The following is a 17,031-nucleotide window of genomic DNA, read 5'->3' as shown; positions in this document are numbered from 1 at the left end:
GAGGGAGTTTAATCCTCAACGAGAGCCCCGAAGCGGGAGACGGTGGTCCGCCACCCGTCCGGTGAGCCCCACTTTCGGCAGCGGTGTCCGGCCGGAGTCCCCGAGGTCATGTCATGTTGGCTTGTGAGTCTGTGTATTAATACCAAGTGAAGCTCCGACACAAAAATAACGATACGTAGGCAACACGAACTCAGGAATTGATTTTTCTTTCTTCCATTTTTTCCTTTTTCCTTGCAGCTCTCCAATGGAAGGCGGTGACACATGAAAATGAGACCCAGGTGGCAAACAAGGACAATCGGCGGTTTACGGCACTCCGGTAGAGATGAAAAGTTAATTCTGGAGAGCATATCGATGCCTATGGTTTACTGCCTCATATCAGCTAATATAATGCGTCGACCCCGGGCTAGGGGCTTGTACAGGATCTGTGAAAGGAGCTATCCAGCACTTCAGCGGAAAATGACAACTATGGACTATGCTTCCATGACGTCCCTGGTGTCGCCGCTCCGCGAGCTGGGAAGGACTATTCAAGCTGGCATCGAGGAGTACATCGCTGAGCTTGAGAAAGCTACGTCCGGGTCAAGCTCCGCCCCAAAGGGGCGGCAGAGCCCAATCCCGCCACATTCTGTGTTCGAGGCTCAGAAGTTCTTGATCAATGCTACTGGGCGGCTAAACTCTGTTTTACTATCGCCCAAGGAACAGTTGGTTTTGCTTTCGGCCCAGCACCTCGAGGCTAGAGCGTTACACATTATTGCTGCCGCTGATGTAGCCGGTATCATTGAGAGACAGGGTGCAGGAAGGGGGATGAGCATTCGAGATCTCGCGCGAGAGACTGGATTGGAGGAGGGAAAGTTGGGTAAGAGCCTGAAGTTTGTTCTACCTCAGTGCCTATACAGCTGTTGACCATAAATTCTCGACAGGACGATTGCTCCGACTTTTGTGCGATTTGGGCATTTTCAAGGAGGTCCGAGGAGATGTCTTTGCCAATAATGACACGTCAGTCCTGTTGGCCAGAGATGAGAATTTCAAGGCCTGGGTGATGACTTTGTAGGTCGAGCGACGTGCGGAGCAAGCTCGTCTTCCTCTTGGTCCCGATCTACAAATGGTATATGGGAGCTAATTGTTACTTTCGCGCGTAGTGGGCTTGCGATGTTCTCTGGGGCAAACGAGTTACCAACGCATCTCTTAAGCCCCGACGGACGGGGCCACTCGTACGACTCCAGCACGACAGCGCTGGGTCAGTGCCATCGTTTCAAAGGAGGAGTATTTCAGTGGATTGGACAGAAGGTCCGAGTAGAGGATTTGAAGCAAGGCAGGAACGGCGTTGGCGTCACTCATGACTGGTGGTCATCGACCCATCCGCTGAACGGCTCATTGAACGGCGCCGGCAACGAAAAAGACGCTGGAATTATGAAAGATGTTAACCACGATATGGCTTCGTTGGAGAGTTTCCGCAGTGGATACCCAGGTGTGTATGGAACCCTTCTTCGTGACGCGATCAAGGGTAAGGCCGATGATGAGCTCGTGGAAAGACCTGAAATGAGGGTATTCAAAATGGCCATGGTTGGCGCCGGAGAGCCAGGCCTGATGGCCGAATACGATGGTGCGTTCCTTGTATTTCTTCCATAATATTTCTTTCTCTCCCCCACTTACACTTTGCAGACTACCCTTGGTCGTCACTTGGCGAAGCAACTGTGGTCGACGTGGGATCTGGAGTTGGAGGATTCTCCCTCCGCCTATCCAAACTCGTCCCCCAACTCAATATTGTGTTGCAAGACCTCGCACCGCTCCTCAAAGAGGCCGAGACCGTCGTCTGGCCCAAGCAGCACCCCGATGCCATCTCGCAGAGGAAGGTTCGGTTCGTGCCGCATGACTTCTTCAAGCCAAACCCAGTCAAGGGAGCTGACATCTACTACGTGAGGAATGTCCTCCTTGACTGGGTTGATGCTGATGTTGTGTGTATTCTGGCGAATTTGAAGGCGAGCATGGGAACTAACAGCAGGGCGTTGATCTCGTAAGTAGTTTTGCTCGCCAGCCCACCGCCATCTAGTGGACGTTCTCTGAAGAGCCGGGCTAATTTTGTTATCTTGCTCAATAATCAGAGAGATTATGATGCCGTCTGCAACGGCGTCTGGAGAAGAAGCGGAGGTTAAAGGCCACTACCACCGATATAAACATATTTATGATATGGCAATGATGGTAGGCACTAATGGGCGTTCTCGGAGTCCAGCGCAGTTCGGAGAGTTGGCGAAGAGGGCGGGACTAAATGTCAGAAAAGTTTGGAAATGTCGCGGTCATGGAGGCTTAGTTGAACTTGCATTGCCCGGCTGTTAAGCCTAGCCATGACGTCCAGGGGAAAAGTGTGTGTTTGAGTGATCGGAGACAAGTTCAAATGTTACTTGTTTGCTTGTCGCTTTGGGGAACATCTCAATTGCTTCTCCTCAACGCGTCTTGTTCGACCTTGGTTCTGCCCCAAGCATCAATTGATTTGATATGATACGCCTCCTCCTCTTACCTTCGTACCAAAACACCAATTGATAATAATCAATATCCAAGTCCAAGCCTGATATCAGTGTAAAGATACTCAGTGCTCACACACCAAATATTAAGAGTGCGACTCTCCTCAACCTCATCCCGTACAATGGATCCCGATTCCCAACCCTCCCAACCGCGTCGTCGTGCAGGACGGCCAGGAAAAGGTAAACCGATGTTCCTCAGCACGTGTTTAAATTATCCTCCTAGGCCGACGTGTGTCGGGGATGCAGCGACTGAAGCCGTACCGGCTCCATTGGAGTCGACCTCCATATCTAAAAGCACACAAACAAGCGACGGCAGTCTAAAATACTGACCTTTCTGGACTCTTGGGCTGTCTGGCGAGGGTGCAGGGGTCGGTCGATGCTCTCAGGCAGAAGGTGGAGATGTGGTATGGTCCCTGGTGGTGTTCTTGGCCATTCCTTCGACTCAGCCAGGGGGTGGGGAACGACGTCGACGGCGACCCAAGGGTTGGTGGCCACCAGCGAATCTCTAGTGTTTTAAACTTGTGTCTTTTTTTGGTTGCATTCACACAAGTTTCCTCTTCTCTTGCTTACCTCTTTGCTTTGTACCTTTCCTGTCCTCCATGATATCCCAAGGGCCGACGGGTGTGTTTAAGTGGGTTCACAAAGATTTCTCCAAGAGTGAAGGTCAACTCTGGTGTTGACATGTTGGGTCCGCCTGATTTAGTGGAAAAGGAATGGAAATAATGTAATTGCATTGCTCTGTGAGCATTCATAATATTGAAAGACAAAATCGCTTTGTTGCGAGTTTGTCTTCTAGTCTACATTCACGACCATTTCAGCATAAAAAAAGTCGTGATACAAAATCAAATCCAGATCAACCCAGTCATCATGATCACCTGTACTCCTTATAACGCCTTAAACATCAACGCCATCAACAACAAGTCCCTTCTGCCAGGTCCAGTTGAGTCTTCGCGCAACTGCGTTGGCAGACTCATCATCGACTAGAGCTCCGACGACATAGAGAGCGGCATCAGTACCAGCGGAAACACCACTAGCAGTGATGACACGCAGACCGCCAAGACGCATCGCAGCGCGGCGAGCAATGTTCTCTCGCGTGCTGGAGCCTCTCAACGAAACACTTCCCTTTCTATACGGGAAAGCCGTTAGTTTGAATTCAGGGCGGACGAAGTGGGAAGCAAGGAAGGCATTGGAGCTCGGAAAACATACCGGGCATTGGAAGGGCGGCGGGCATCCGACTTTCGGCGGATGTATGGGTTCTCGTCCTCGTTTCCCAGGTCGAATCGCAGATTGTTAACGACGTACCGGACGTTCTCCTGGACGTCAGTACGTTCGTCAAGATCGCGAGTGGCAGCACGGCTGCAAAGAATTTCGAACTTGGTCAAGTAGTCGGGGTGGGTGGTGGCCGAAAGGCCGGCGAGAATTCCCTTCTGGGCAAGGAAATGCGAGCCGGTGCAGACAGACAACAATGTCCTCTCTCGGACTGGATCTGCCTTCTGCAGCTCAGCAAAGGCTGAGATGATGCCGAGGGGTTCGGCGTCTTTCTCGATGATCTCATCAGTGTTTCCACCGACAACTACAAGAACGTCGTAGTTTTTGAGATCTTCGTATGCTTGCTTGTATGGGATCTGGCTGACGATGGACACGTCTTGGTCAGAGAGGACAGTCTTCTCATCGGCGGCGATGGTGCAATCGAAGGCCTTCGACTCTGCATTCAGGACGATTGGTTAGCTCGGTGGTCAGACACGGTGGAGAAGGGGGAAACGAGGAGGGGGTGGCATACCTGGGTCGTTGACATCGTGGAGGGCGCTATGGAATACCTCCCATGGGCCGGCCCAGTCCAACAAGTCGAACTTGGGGTGGAGGGCAAAGAGAACCTCGAGCGGCTCATTTTCATCCACGACCGCCGAGGTCTTATGCGCAGCCATCTTGACAACTATGTGATATGTGAGGGAATGTAGTAAATTGGGAAGTGGGAGACGTCAGGCAGTTCACAAAGAGTGCCAGAGAAGCAGTGCTGCTGTTGGGCAGTGATGATATGTTTGGGTGATAATTGTGAGTGGTTGTGATGGCGATGGAGATGGAGAATGCTATGAAGATGAAGAGGGGAAGGAGAGAAGAGGAGGAAGACAGCTCTCAATTGAAGAGGGGTAGGAGCAACGTTTATACTCGAATTGAGTTGGGCGAGGACAGGTAGGGTAGGTGCGGACGAGCTTGCTTGTGTAAAGTGTCAGGAGGGCTGATCGACTCGTTTCCTCAAAGCTCCTCCTCAGCCAAGTGGCATTGAACATTGAACGGACCGGACGACACCGTTTTGGTGGGGTGCATCGTCCATGTCCTCAGCTACCCATGCTTCGGTGGTCCCCTACGCCTGCCGACAGGTATTGCATACTGTGTGTAGCAGGACGAGTATGACGGCAATGAGTGGGCCTGGAACAAGGGGAGAGTCACACGACGCAAGCTACTCCGTACTTCGTACATCGTACCTTTGTAGTGAAGTCATCTGAGTTGATGTTGCTCCAAGGGGCCTTGACGAGGTACGCCATAGCTTTAGGGGTGAGTCAATTGTAGCTACATTGTTGAGTGGATTCTCTTCTCATTAATCGAACGATCTTTGGGGCATGCCACTGAAGGGACTCAGCTCATCGGTCGGGCCAGGAGTGACCTGGAACTAACCAACTAATCCACTCAAAAATCTCAACCCAATTCATCGCCTCTTCGATGGGCCTTTTCCCGACGATGCAATCTTCACTCTCTTCAGCCTATGCTTCCTTCCAACAGAGATCGGTCAACTTTGACTTTGGCGGGGTTCTGCCACACAATCTGGTAACCACAAGTAATACCTCGCACTGACTTCATGTTCTAAGATGCGGGGTTGAGCACTAATGCTGGATTGAGCTTAGCCAGCGCCTTCCATAAGCTTTGAAAGCGACCCAGACCCTGTATCCGGATCACTCAGCTGCAGGATGTATCCATCAATTGTCTCAGCGGATCCCGGAATGGTAATGCTGGGTAGGTACGGGTGGCACAGGTCGATGGATATCCAGGTTTGGGTTTTGACCAATAACGATCTGCAATGTATTGATACAAGAACTCTGCGCTATGTTACCGCCTTAGAAAAGTATTGAGTACATAACCGACCAAAGGCGCTCAGTGGATGCAGAGTCTCCATCTTGATGTCCCTTTTCATCATCCCGTTCTCCCGGCGTCGGAATCAGAATTTCCTAGCTCCGTCACCCCATATTTCGTTAAGCTCTCCCGCCGTTTTCAGTATCTTGGAATTAGATATCATCGCCGCCTCATTATACCTCCACTCGTCTGCAATGTTTTCTTGAGGAATCATGGTTAGCCCAGGGTATGTATGAATAATTCCTAGCCGTGTTCCGTCACGAGCTATTCCCTCCCACCTCCCCCCCTTCCTGAGGGGAGTCAGGCAACACAGGGAGCTCGCTATCTCGTCCCCCCATCTCCTGTCTACTATGCGCCTTGCTAACGTGCAACCTGCTTGGTAGGACGTTAAAGTCGCTTTCCAGGGCAATCAACTCTCATATCGCCAATCTATCCGTCCCTTTACCCGAGGATCTTATCGAAGCGATCGACAGTTACCTCCACAAGCACGAAAAGCATGATGACTCGAGCTCCGAGAGACTCCAGGAGGAGCTTTTATCGGTCTATCAGAGATACGTGAAGGACCGCCCAGATCTCCTGGCTGGCTTCGTCGCGATCTTGTCCCGGCTCGTGCCTATGATCCAAACGCCTGCGCGAATTGGACAATGGTGGGATCTGCTAAATGATAAGGTGGAGGAGAATTTCTCGACCGAGAAAGGGTTGATGACAGAATGCGCTTCGGCAGTGCATGATCTTTTGAAGTTGGAGGATATAGGCTCTGGTGTCGAGGGCAGCCACGTTGACTTCAACCCATTCGCTGAGCGCCTACTTCGCACGTGGATAGAGAATTACCAGGCCAGCCCTGCCAAGAAGAATGCCGAGCCTATCGAGAGGTCTGCGCGAGAGTCGCTGAGATATTATGGGAGGGGGAAACCCAAGGTAAGATAAAAAGAGTTCGAACCGGCGGTGTTTTCTTTGGTGAGTTTCTCACATACTCACATACTTTCCCTTAGGACTTCCTTGCCACCTTGGACAAGTTCTTCGTAAGAGCCGAGTACCGGATCAAGATAGCTACCCTGCTTTGCGACTTCATCGGGCAGCAACCCCCTCACCTATACCAAGTTTTGCAGACACCGTTATTCAACAATATATTGAAATGCCTTCAGCTCGATACGTCAACGACTGTCGTGTCGACAACTCTAACGGCGTTAACGATGCTGTTACCTCAAATGCCAAGCTCCCTCGTTCCGTATCTACCGACTCTCTTCAATATCTATGCTCGATTGCTGTTCTGGCACAGAGAAAGGTCAAATAGCCCTCACTACCCTGGTGAGCAGAGCAGCCGGAAACCCCTAATCGACCCTTCCGGATGGGACATTTGTCAATATACACCAGATTTGGATGGCAACGAGATCCCTCTCCTACGGTCTTATTTCACTATTCTTTATGGGCTCTATCCTATCAATTTTATGGACTATATTCGAAAGCCACACCGCTACTTAAGACATGCCAATGCCCCTAACGCCGACGCAATCGAGGTGCAGCCCAGTGAAATCAGGCATCATTCGGAGATCTTTCGCCGAGGCCATCTGCTGCACCCAAACTTTTACCATCTCACCATCGAATCCGAAAAGACAGACCACGGACGTTGGCATTCCAGTGAACCAGCGGAAGTCGTTGCCGAGTGCGCGGCGTTGTGTGTCATGGCCGATGGCCCTACACACGAAGCAGCTCTGGGACAGCCGTCGGCTGTCAGGACCTCGAGTTTGTTTTCTAGAGAGGATGGAGTCCTCCCGGATACACCCAATCGCGGGCTCTTGGGGGATCAGAATCTCGGCGAGACCGTTGAATCATCTTCTAGCAGCCACAAGGCGCTAACAGCCCAACGACACAGTTCTCTATCAAGCCAACAATCGCAAAAGGACTCGGTTGATGCGCGACACCGAAGCCTCAGTGGGGCTGATAGCCCGACGCTACCTCCTCATCTTGCCATTCCAAGCTCGCGCCCCCAAGTCCAAAAGCCCGCCATCGGCCAGACCCTTACAAATGATAGCGTACCGTCACTATCGCTCAGTCACCAAGACTCGAACTCCGAGATTGCTCCTGTAGCCCCTCTCTCCCTCGGTGGCCCAAAACAAGGCGGCCAAGGGGGCTTTCTGGTTTTGGCTGGTGATCCCAATGCGCAGATATCGCAGCTACATCGACAGGTCCTCTCGCTGCAAAACGACTTAGCCTTTGAGCGATACCTGAAACAGCAACATGTGGCCCACATGGCGGAGCTGAGGCGACGCCAGATGCAGGAAGCGGCTTCCGAGGCGGAGTTGCAGAATCTCCTCATTGCTAATCGAAATTTAAAGAGAGGTTTCGAGGAGGCGAGGAAGGCGGAGATGCAAGTGAAGAAGGAATCCGAGAAGAGTCGAAGCCTCGCCAAGAAGTGGGAGGCCGACCTATCAGCGAAACTCAAAACTCTGCGCGAGGAGTCCAAGAAGACGAAGGCGAGGATTGGAGAGTTGGAGCGGGATCTCGAGGCGGCGAGGAAAGAGTGCGATAAGCTCAAGACCCTGGTTTGCGAGTTCGAAGTTCGCGAACTTAACTGGAAGCAGAGCTCTCAGTCTCACGAACTCGACAAGACCGAAATCGATAGGTTAAAGGCCGAGGTGGCGAGACTGACTGTTGTCGAGCGAGACTTCCAGGGTAAGGAGGCTGAGATGGAGCGAGCGGTCGAGGCGGCGTCCAACGCGGAGAGCCAGGTTGAGATCCTAGATCAGAAGCTCGCGGCGCAGGAACATGCCCTTGAACAAGTCAAGAAACTCTACGAGTCGCAGATCGTCGTGCTCAAATCCAAGTTGGTCGAGACGCAAGAGAACATGAACAATGGGAAGAGAGCGTCGCCGGCAGCGAATGCCGCTGTGGAGAGTGCACTGGCGGCTAGTCGGGCGAAGCAGGCCGAGCTGCAGAAGCAGTACAGCCTCCTTATGCGTAAGTACACGATCCTCCAGTCGTCCCTCCTCGACATGAAATGCGACCCGGCTATGAACCCCGCCAAGGAGACGGGGATGTGGTCGGATGGCGACGGCGAGGGATCCCCGCCCATGTCTTCGAGTCCGACGCAGACCCGATCGCGGACACAGCGCCAGTTCTCTAATCCTGATGCTTTTCCCGGTGGGGGCGCGTCATTTAACGCGACACCTCCCCTCGATCCGCGGGGCGCGGGTCAGTCCGCAGTGGGAAGTCCTCCGGGGGTGAGCACGCTGGCAGAGGGCGGCGTGGCGCTGCCGGTAATGTCTCAGAGTCCCGAACTGCGGTTCCACGGTAGGGGTAAGTTTTTTGCCATCTCTAATCGACCATCCATCGGGAGCCCCTGGTGTTAGGGTTAGGGTTAACGACATGATATCTAGGTGGTGTCCAAAACCGGATCCGCAAGGAGGGAAAGGACAAGAAGCCGCAGGAGGGCGACAAGAAGGATAGGAAGGCGAGCGGCCTTAGAAACATTAAAAATCTTATCTAAGTGCGAGGTGGGAGCAAGTATCATGGCAAAACGGAACGCATTTATGAATTAGGATGAACAGGACTATGGATGTTTTTCGTTTCTCTAGATGGGAGGTGGGATGACTTGGTGACGAGGTGTATTAGTAGTCACGTAAAAGCGACAGAACTACGAATCGGCTGCAAAGCCAAAAAGTCTATAATGTATCACGGTGTCGATCTGAGTGCTAAGAGCTATGACATGGCGTTTATAGGCTTGGTCCGCGTGGAAGGTGACGACGATACAGCTGACGTGAGATAGAAGGGGTTGTCTAGAATGGCGAATGTCATCGATATATGTATACGTTTGAACAATCTCTCGCATCTCACTAGTGAGACAAGAAGATGAAGTTTAAACTCGTGATTCTATAAAAGGAGAGAAAAAAAAATATGCTTTCCCAATGTTCCCCTGTGTTCCCCATTCTGGTGCCTGAAAGTGTATATACAATCGTGATCTATTTTTAAAAAGTCGAGTTTACTGATAATGCGCGTGGAGGTTGGAAAATGAAATAAGTCATGTGCTAAAAGTGTTTGAAAAGAGGTTGTAATACATTCGTGCGTCCACGTTTGGGTTTTCATTACAGGTCATCGGAGACTGGTCCCGTTTAGAATACCGTGGCGGCAGCGATGAGGGCGATGGCGGAGGCGAGCATGGTGTTGAGGTTGTTGGAGCTGCCGGCGCTCGGGGCGGCCTGTTGGTCGTTGGAGCCGGAGCCGGATCCTGTGCCAGAGCCCGAACCTGAATCAGATCCCGAGCCAGACCCAGATCCCGAGCCAGAACCAGATCCGGAACCGGAACCGGAGCTAGAGCCAGAGCCCGAACCCGAATCAGAGCCCGAACCAGATCCAGAACCAGACCCTGAGCCGGAGCCAGAATTGGAGCCAGGATTGGAGCCAGGATTGGTGCCAGAACCAGAGCCCGATCCGGAGTCGGAGCCACCGTTGTTCCCGCTATTGCCTGAGTCTGTGGGGACTGGGGTATTAGTTCCATTACCCGTGCTTCCGCTGCCACTTCCACCCGTGGGGGTTGGGGTAGTGTTTCCACTACCCGAAGAGGGAGAGGTACCGTTGTTACCGCCGTTGCTACCGCCGTTGTTGCCATCGTTGTTGCCACCGTTGTTATTGCCGCTATTGTTACCGCTATCATTACCGCCGCTGTTGCCGCCATCATTGCTACCACCGTTGTTGTTACCACCGTTGTTGTTTCCGCCGTTGTTGCCGCCATTACTATCATATGTGTTAGTTGTTACAATACTAGCCAAAGGTGCGGGGTGAATATAACCAGGGATGTAACTTACGATGAACCATCGCAAGAGAGGTCATAGAGCGGCTTAGAGTTCAAGTCCTTGATAATACCGAAGCTAGGGTTAGGGGTAGTCGGGGCAGCATCGAGGAGAGTGTACCACCACACATTCGTGTTACCGAACAGGGGGCAGCCAACATCCTTCCAGTACTTCCTGGCATTCTCAATCGAGGGAACGGCATCGCCAAAGTTCTTTCCGCTCACAGGCCAACCAGTCTCCGTAATCCAAACCTCCTTGCCGCCAGCAGCAGCCCTCGTAGCACCAAGAGCATCGTTAAAGAGAGCAGCCCCATTCGAGATGCTGTTGGCATGCGTATCCTCGAAATAAGGATAACCATCAAAACCAAGCCAATCGCAAGCGTCAATAACAGCCTTGTTCGATCCGTTAACAAAAGCGGTCCAGGTATCGACGTGGCCGATCTTGACGCCGGAGAGGGCAGTGCCCTTGACGAGGTCGCGGACGGACTTGATGTAGCCGACGAGGGTGTCCGGGTTGGCGCCGGCGAATTCCTTGTTGGCGATGCCAGTTGGGGAAATGCGGTAGAGGTCCTCGCTGCCGACGGAGATGCCGGCGACGACGCCGGATAGGCTGTCGCCGTATTTCTGGATGGCCTTTTGCAGGGCGGCGAGCTCGTTGTTGAAGATGGCTTCGCCGGCAGAGGCCCAGAGGCCGAGGAGGAGGCTAGTCTTGGTGCTGATTGCGGCGGGGATGGCTTCGATTGGGTCGTTGGCGGTGTTTCCTTGCTGTTCTACGTGTTAGTCTTTTGTTTTTTCTTCATTTTTATTCATCTCGTCTCATTTTATTATGCGTACGATCATGGTATAGAGACGAGCACTGTTAAAGGCGCCATTGGTACCGTCGAGACCCTGCGCCGCCTTAAATTCGGCCTCGAAGTCGGACTGGGACTTGACCTGGCCGGTTGTGAAAGTGTTGCCGTAGTTGAAGCCCTGGATGGCAGCGGCGGCTGTCGAGACGACGGCCGCTAGGGCCAGGGAGTTTGCAACAGAGTGCATTGTGCAGGGTGTTTTTGTATTTTCGTTTCTCTCTCTTAGAAACGAAGTCTGAAGCGAGAGTGGGGTCCAAAGTGTGGAAGAATGTGATGGCCGGCTTCCAAGAGAAGTACGGGGAGGTCGAATATATACACTAGTGGTATTAATTGGTGATGATCCTTTTCTGGACCGGTTGCCCCGGACTAAGTAAGAGTCAACAAAGGGGCCAATATGTTAATCTCGTAAATAGCGAACGTATGTGGTGGGAACGGGAGGAGAAGGAATGTCTCGACAAAAATGGGCTGAAGAGGTTTCTTTAAGATGTTCCACAAAGAGATCAATGATCCATTCAGTTCCACGACTATTGTGCTATTTAGCTCCACCAACCGAGGACAACAGAAAGAAACATGCAGCATGGGGTTTTAGGCAAGGCAGAAAATACGAGGTGGCACCTAGCATGCAGCTTTGGACTGGACAACAAAGATACAAATCGAAGGGGTTTCGATACTAACTCGGACTTCGGCTGGACCTGGCGGATCCTCGATTTGGCAGCCTGTGGCGTATTCCTTCCTCATTCTCAGTCTGTGTATGGCTCAACTTGGGCACCTTAGCTCTTTGGGATCCGCTAAGGCCGGCTTGCTCAGCTTTGGTCTTCAGGTCCGGCCCACTTGGGCTCTGGTGATGGGTGATGGGCTGGCTATGGGATGACATCCAGCCTGGACCTGCATTGGCCTTGCGTTCAACTAGGTCCCAAGACGCTTCTGGAGGCTGGGGGCCAATTCAATTGGAGGCGGGTTTCTTGAGATGACGTATGGGTAGCATCGATCAATACATCGGATCATCAATTGATCAATCCGTCCAACTTCGAATGAGGTGTTTGAGTGTGTACTCCGTATTAACCGTGACACCTGATTTTCCATTATTGTTGCTTTTCTCTCTTTTGATGGATTTGATATTCTTGAAGCGGTGGACAACTGCAACCTCAACCTCGTATTGAAGACGTCATGGGATACAATTGTACCGCTGTTTCTCGTGACCTGACGGACCCACAACCGACAGCCGGCAAACCGCATTGAACATCCCGTCCTGAGGGCATTGGGATTGGGGGTGTTCCTTTTCCCTTTCCTTTCTGCTTCTTCTTCTTCTTTTTTTTCCTTTCTTTTCTTTCTCATATTTAAACTAAACTCCTTCGACCCCTTGCATGACTGCTGGCTGGTCTGGTCAGCAATAGACTCACTAATGATGTACTTCTGTGCTGGAACTGCATCTGCGCAATGCCAGCGAAGCACCAAGCGCCATCATTGGTGTGCCCCAACTGAATCTGGCGAGTACCTGTGAAGTAACGCCTCAACCCCTGAGCCCCTCCCATTCTTCTCGATGGTGGCGTACAGCTTCTCCTGGTGTTACGCATCACCATTCGCGACTTTGGGAAAGTCTTTGTTAGTGCCTCCACTTCCGAACTTTGGAGCCCTGAAAAACGTAAAACATCGGATGTTTGTTGGTTGCAGGTCTGCTGTGTTGCCTGGCTGTTATGAGACACGCTAGTTGTGGGACTCCTGGAAAGTCGGTTGAAACGAACTTTCAAGTTCGCAAGGACGAGGATCCGTTGAGACATACTCGCATAATAGGGACTCAAAAGCGGGTGCTGGGATCACGGACAACTATGCGGAACTGTGGCCAGCCACAAACCACACACGATAGTTTTACGCCATACAGGTGAAATGAGTAAACCACTTTGCAAACATGCATGGAAATAGCACCGGATTCGGCGTACTCAAGACTAGAGTTCTGTCCATTCTTGGATCGGATCCAGCCGCCAGTGGAATGTCCCGGTATGCCATCTTTGGATCGTGATGTTAGAGCCTAACTTCGCAGCCTCGACCGGAGCTGTCCCGCCAAGGTTTTTAGGGTCCTTCCTTTGTACACTATGAAGTACGTCAAATTAACGCCGGCATGAACTTGGGATCAACCGATCGGCCGGGAAGGACCCTTGCCAAAAATCCCGGGACCCAACATCTCTCAGCACGGAGTATATTAAACTGAAGAGTTTAAATTATTTAACTCTGCGTTCCCGGTAGCTTTCATTTCTCAGAACAGCGAACTCAGCTCAATGAACTACTATAAAGTATTAAACCCGTTGCCTAATATACAATGACGTTACTGGTCTATGATGTAATTACTCGTTTGATGGGTAGAAATCAATCGATATCAACTGATATTATCAAAATTGATTGATTTGATACAAGGAATCGAGATGCGGCTCTCTCTCATCATAGCAATTACTTCATCGAAACCAGAACATGGATTCAACATGGGTCTTTTCCATCCAAAAAGATGGACGACCTCGAGATTTCAAAAGGTTAATAGGTTCTTCTTTGCCATGCTCCTAGATCAATTTGCGGAATGTGGTGCTGCAACTTGTCCTCGATTCGATTTGATGCGACATCGGTGGGGGAAATTATGATTTTCCCCCTAATCAAGCTCAACTGTGGCTTGATCTGGGACCTCAGCCTTGATTGCTCCGCAGCATTTTTTCTTCTTCCCACATCTCCTCTCCTGGTCCAAGATCTCGTGAACGCGAATGTGAAGCCGGATGCGAGTGTGACGCGAAAACTTCCTTTCTCCTCGATTATTTTTTCCTGTCCCGCTTCTTCAGGGCGAAAGCAGCGTCACGGCGCCAAAGGGGACAACCCACCCACGCGACCACCCTGTTTGGCCAGACCCGACAAGATCCAAGATCCCAGATCCCGATTCGAGCCCGAATCATGATCTCCAACAGATCCCGCTGGGCACTCTTCGTGCTTGCCGTGCTCGCGCTCGGCGCATCGGCCAACGTGACATCAATCGAGAACCTCAGCCTTGAGACACTCGACGAAAAGCTTCAGGTATCCTTTTTCCACATGGGACTCGTCTTTCCCGGGTCCTTCCCGCCGCCTGCCATCTACGCGAAGCAGCGCACGCGACAAATTCCCCGTAGCCTCCCCCCAAAACGTCTTCCCTCGGCTTACCGTTTTTGTTTCTTTTAGACATGCTCCATCGTTCAGGACCTCAACGCGCACAAGGCCGCCCGCGCCCAAGAACACTCAACCTTCATCTCCCGACTCTTCGCCGTCCTCTTCCCCGGAAGCCCCGCCGTCAATGCCCTCCTCGCGACTCTATACATCTCCGGTCCACCCAACTTCCTCCTCGCCCTCTGCCCGACGAACATTGACCCGTCCTCGCTTACCATCATGGTGGCCTTCGCCGTGGGAGGTTTGATGGGCGATACGTTGTTCCACCTGCTTCCCGAGATCTTCCTTGGCGAGGAGCAGCATGGTAAGGTCAAGTTTGTGCTTGTCGAGCCGAATAGGAATCTTTTGCTCGGGTTGGCCATCCTTGTGGGTTTCATGACGTTTGTGGCTATGGATAAGACTTTGAGGATCTTGACTGGCGGAGCTGGACATGATCACAGTCATGGACACGGACACTCTCACGAGAATGAGGTAGCTACGTCTGCGTCATCCTCGTCTGTTGATACGGGCAAGAAGGGTGCCAAGTCTCGCAAGAAGGGGTCCGTCGAGGCCGAGAAGGACCACGACCATGACCATGCTTCGGAGGGCAAGGAGATTAGCCCTAGTATGAAGATGGGTGGTGTCCTCAACCTCATGTACGTCAAGAAAATCCCCCTTACCAGTGTGTTGTAACGAGAGAGGAGATGATAAGCTAACAACAAATGAAAATAGTGCCGACTTCACGCATAACATCACCGACGGCCTCGCCATGTCAGCCAGTTTCTACGCCTCCCCCACCGTCGGCGCCAGCACCACCCTTGCCGTCTTCCTCCACGAGATCCCCCACGAGGTCGGCGACTTTGCCCTCCTCGTCCAATCGGGATTCTCCAAGCGCGCCGCCATGGGTGCCCAGTTTGTCACCGCCATTGGTGCGTTCCTGGGTACCTTGATCGGAATCTTCATCCAGGAGTTTGGTGGCAGCAACGCGGAGGACGACATGTCCATGACGGGCGGTATTTGGGGTACTAGCTTGGTGAGTTGCAGTTTATTTCATCCCCCGCACCTTCGTCTTGCTTCCCAACTGGCCCTACAGCATAAGTGCTATTGCCTTCCCTCCGCGCATTCTGGTGCGAGCGGCGTAAACGACGACCTGCATCAGTAGTGCGGGTCTGGGAAGTGAGGGCGGTAGCATTCATCTCGTTACACAATCCTTCGGGGCAGACATTTAGGGCTGGGAAATCGGAGAAGCTAACAGGGTAACCTTGCAGACCTGGGGTGACATGCTCCTTCCTTTCACGGCAGGAACGTTCCTTTACGTCGGAACCGTGGCCGTCATCCCCGAGCTCCTGGAGACGGGCCCCAACAAGGCGCTGGAGCTAAGGAAAACGCTGGGCCAGTTTGCCGCGGTCGCATTGGGCGCCGGCATCATGCTTTTCATCTCTTGGCACGACTAGAAGGGCGGTGCATTGGATTTGTGAGGGATTGCCAGGATAGAAGTTTTAGACCAGTTGGATGGCGTTCTTTTTTTTTTCTCCGGGGAGAGGCGATACCAGTTTAAAGAGGAGCTGGCCGATGATGATCGTGAGCAGCCTCTGATATAATGTTAGTTATCGTCATGTGGACATCTAAACTAGCATTTACAGGGAAGCATTTACATGGAAGCAGGCAAGATGTTTCTTACAATGGAAGCTGGGTTCACCCCTCCATGATACGTGTTCGCTCATGGAATGTATTCTACAAATCCAGCCGATGTGGTGCAAGTGCAAGTTGCTATTCCCATCTCGGCGGTGTCTAACGCCATCAACGACATTGTTTCCATTCTAGGACTGGAGTCTCAGCGAACAAAGCCTGGCGCCATGAGATGATGCAAGAGCCACACAAGTGTCGGAGCAACCACAACCATTTCAGGCATAGGAATTCGTAGGTTCCCGCCGAGGCACGCAATACGGAGTACACCCTTGAAACTTGATGTCTTCCCCGCGATGGCGCGGCAGATGCTTGATGCGGAAGATATTGAAGCTTATCTGTCCGCTGGATTAATAATGTGACGAACTGGTGAGGATATTCTCAAAATGCGGAAGCGAGATATCCAGGTGTGGCTGGGACTAAACTGCAATCGTACACCCTCACGAAGTATGCTCCAAGATCGCAGGAAGTTGTGACACGTTGCCATTATTAATGAAGTCAATTATTCAGCGATTTACCGTTTTGGATATTCGAAGCGAACCACAATAAGCTAGGAACCATCAAGAGAAGTAGGCGAGTGAGTAACACGGTGATGGTGAACTCGACACCGGCGTAGCATCAATGCAGGAAAGGGTGCAGGAAGAGAACGACGAAGTGTGGTTGGTCTGCCCCACACACCTTCACTGCCTTGTCGTTGACATGGGGAAAAAAAGACTGTCATTCAAAGGGCGTTTTTGCAAGCTCGTCATTTACCCGCCTCAGCTGAGATCGACCGGGGTGAGTTCGGCAAGGTGTTGATGTTACACCTTGGGATGCTGACAATCGCACAATGCAAAGCAAAAGCCACCAAAAATTTTCCCGCCGTTGAACCAGGGGAGGCCACGCGAAAGAAATATCAATAGCACCAGACGGCAGC

The 17,031-nt window shown here is 51.9% G+C and overlaps 5 protein-coding genes across 5 annotated transcripts; 3 read left to right on the top strand and 2 right to left on the bottom strand.

Annotated features, from left to right (window-relative positions):
- Positions 1-465: 465 nt before the first annotated feature.
- On the top strand, positions 466-2,015 carry SAPIO_CDS7255 (uncharacterized protein; the record flags this gene model as incomplete). The annotated part of the gene is made up of 4 exons (XM_016789147.1): positions 466-853; positions 918-1,044; positions 1,137-1,600; positions 1,660-2,015. 4 exons carry the CDS (start codon positions 466-468, stop codon positions 2,013-2,015), a joined length of 1,335 nt encoding a protein of 444 aa, XP_016640974.1.
- Positions 2,016-3,410: 1,395 nt separating this feature from the next.
- On the bottom strand, positions 3,411-4,441 carry SAPIO_CDS7254 (uncharacterized protein; the record flags this gene model as incomplete). Its single annotated transcript, XM_016789146.1, has 3 exons — positions 3,411-3,642; positions 3,723-4,221; positions 4,297-4,441. 3 exons carry the CDS (start codon positions 4,439-4,441, stop codon positions 3,411-3,413), a joined length of 876 nt encoding a protein of 291 aa, XP_016640973.1.
- A 1,413-nt stretch (positions 4,442-5,854) lies between these two features.
- SAPIO_CDS7253 (Tuberous sclerosis 1) lies at positions 5,855-9,129 on the top strand (the record flags this gene model as incomplete). Its single annotated transcript, XM_016789145.1, has 4 exons — positions 5,855-5,868; positions 6,026-6,560; positions 6,635-8,939; positions 9,020-9,129. The coding sequence occupies 4 exons, from the start codon at positions 5,855-5,857 to the stop codon at positions 9,127-9,129; spliced, it is 2,964 nt and encodes a 987-aa protein (XP_016640972.1).
- Positions 9,130-9,751: 622 nt separating this feature from the next.
- SAPIO_CDS7252 (Glucan endo-1,3-beta-D-glucosidase) lies at positions 9,752-11,463 on the bottom strand (the record flags this gene model as incomplete). The annotated part of the gene is made up of 3 exons (XM_016789144.1): positions 9,752-10,373; positions 10,445-11,193; positions 11,263-11,463. The coding sequence occupies 3 exons, from the start codon at positions 11,461-11,463 to the stop codon at positions 9,752-9,754; spliced, it is 1,572 nt and encodes a 523-aa protein (XP_016640971.1).
- A 2,741-nt stretch (positions 11,464-14,204) lies between these two features.
- On the top strand, positions 14,205-15,883 carry SAPIO_CDS7251 (uncharacterized protein; the record flags this gene model as incomplete). The annotated part of the gene is made up of 4 exons (XM_016789143.1): positions 14,205-14,324; positions 14,466-15,085; positions 15,162-15,462; positions 15,698-15,883. 4 exons carry the CDS (start codon positions 14,205-14,207, stop codon positions 15,881-15,883), a joined length of 1,227 nt encoding a protein of 408 aa, XP_016640970.1.
- Positions 15,884-17,031: the final 1,148 nt, after the last annotated feature.

This window comes from Scedosporium apiospermum (genome assembly GCF_000732125.1).
Source record: "Scedosporium apiospermum strain IHEM 14462 chromosome Unknown SEQ_SAPIO_0110, whole genome shotgun sequence".
Classification (NCBI taxonomy): domain Eukaryota; kingdom Fungi; phylum Ascomycota; class Sordariomycetes; order Microascales; family Microascaceae; genus Scedosporium; species Scedosporium apiospermum.
This window is presented reverse-complemented; position numbering and strand designations above follow the sequence as displayed.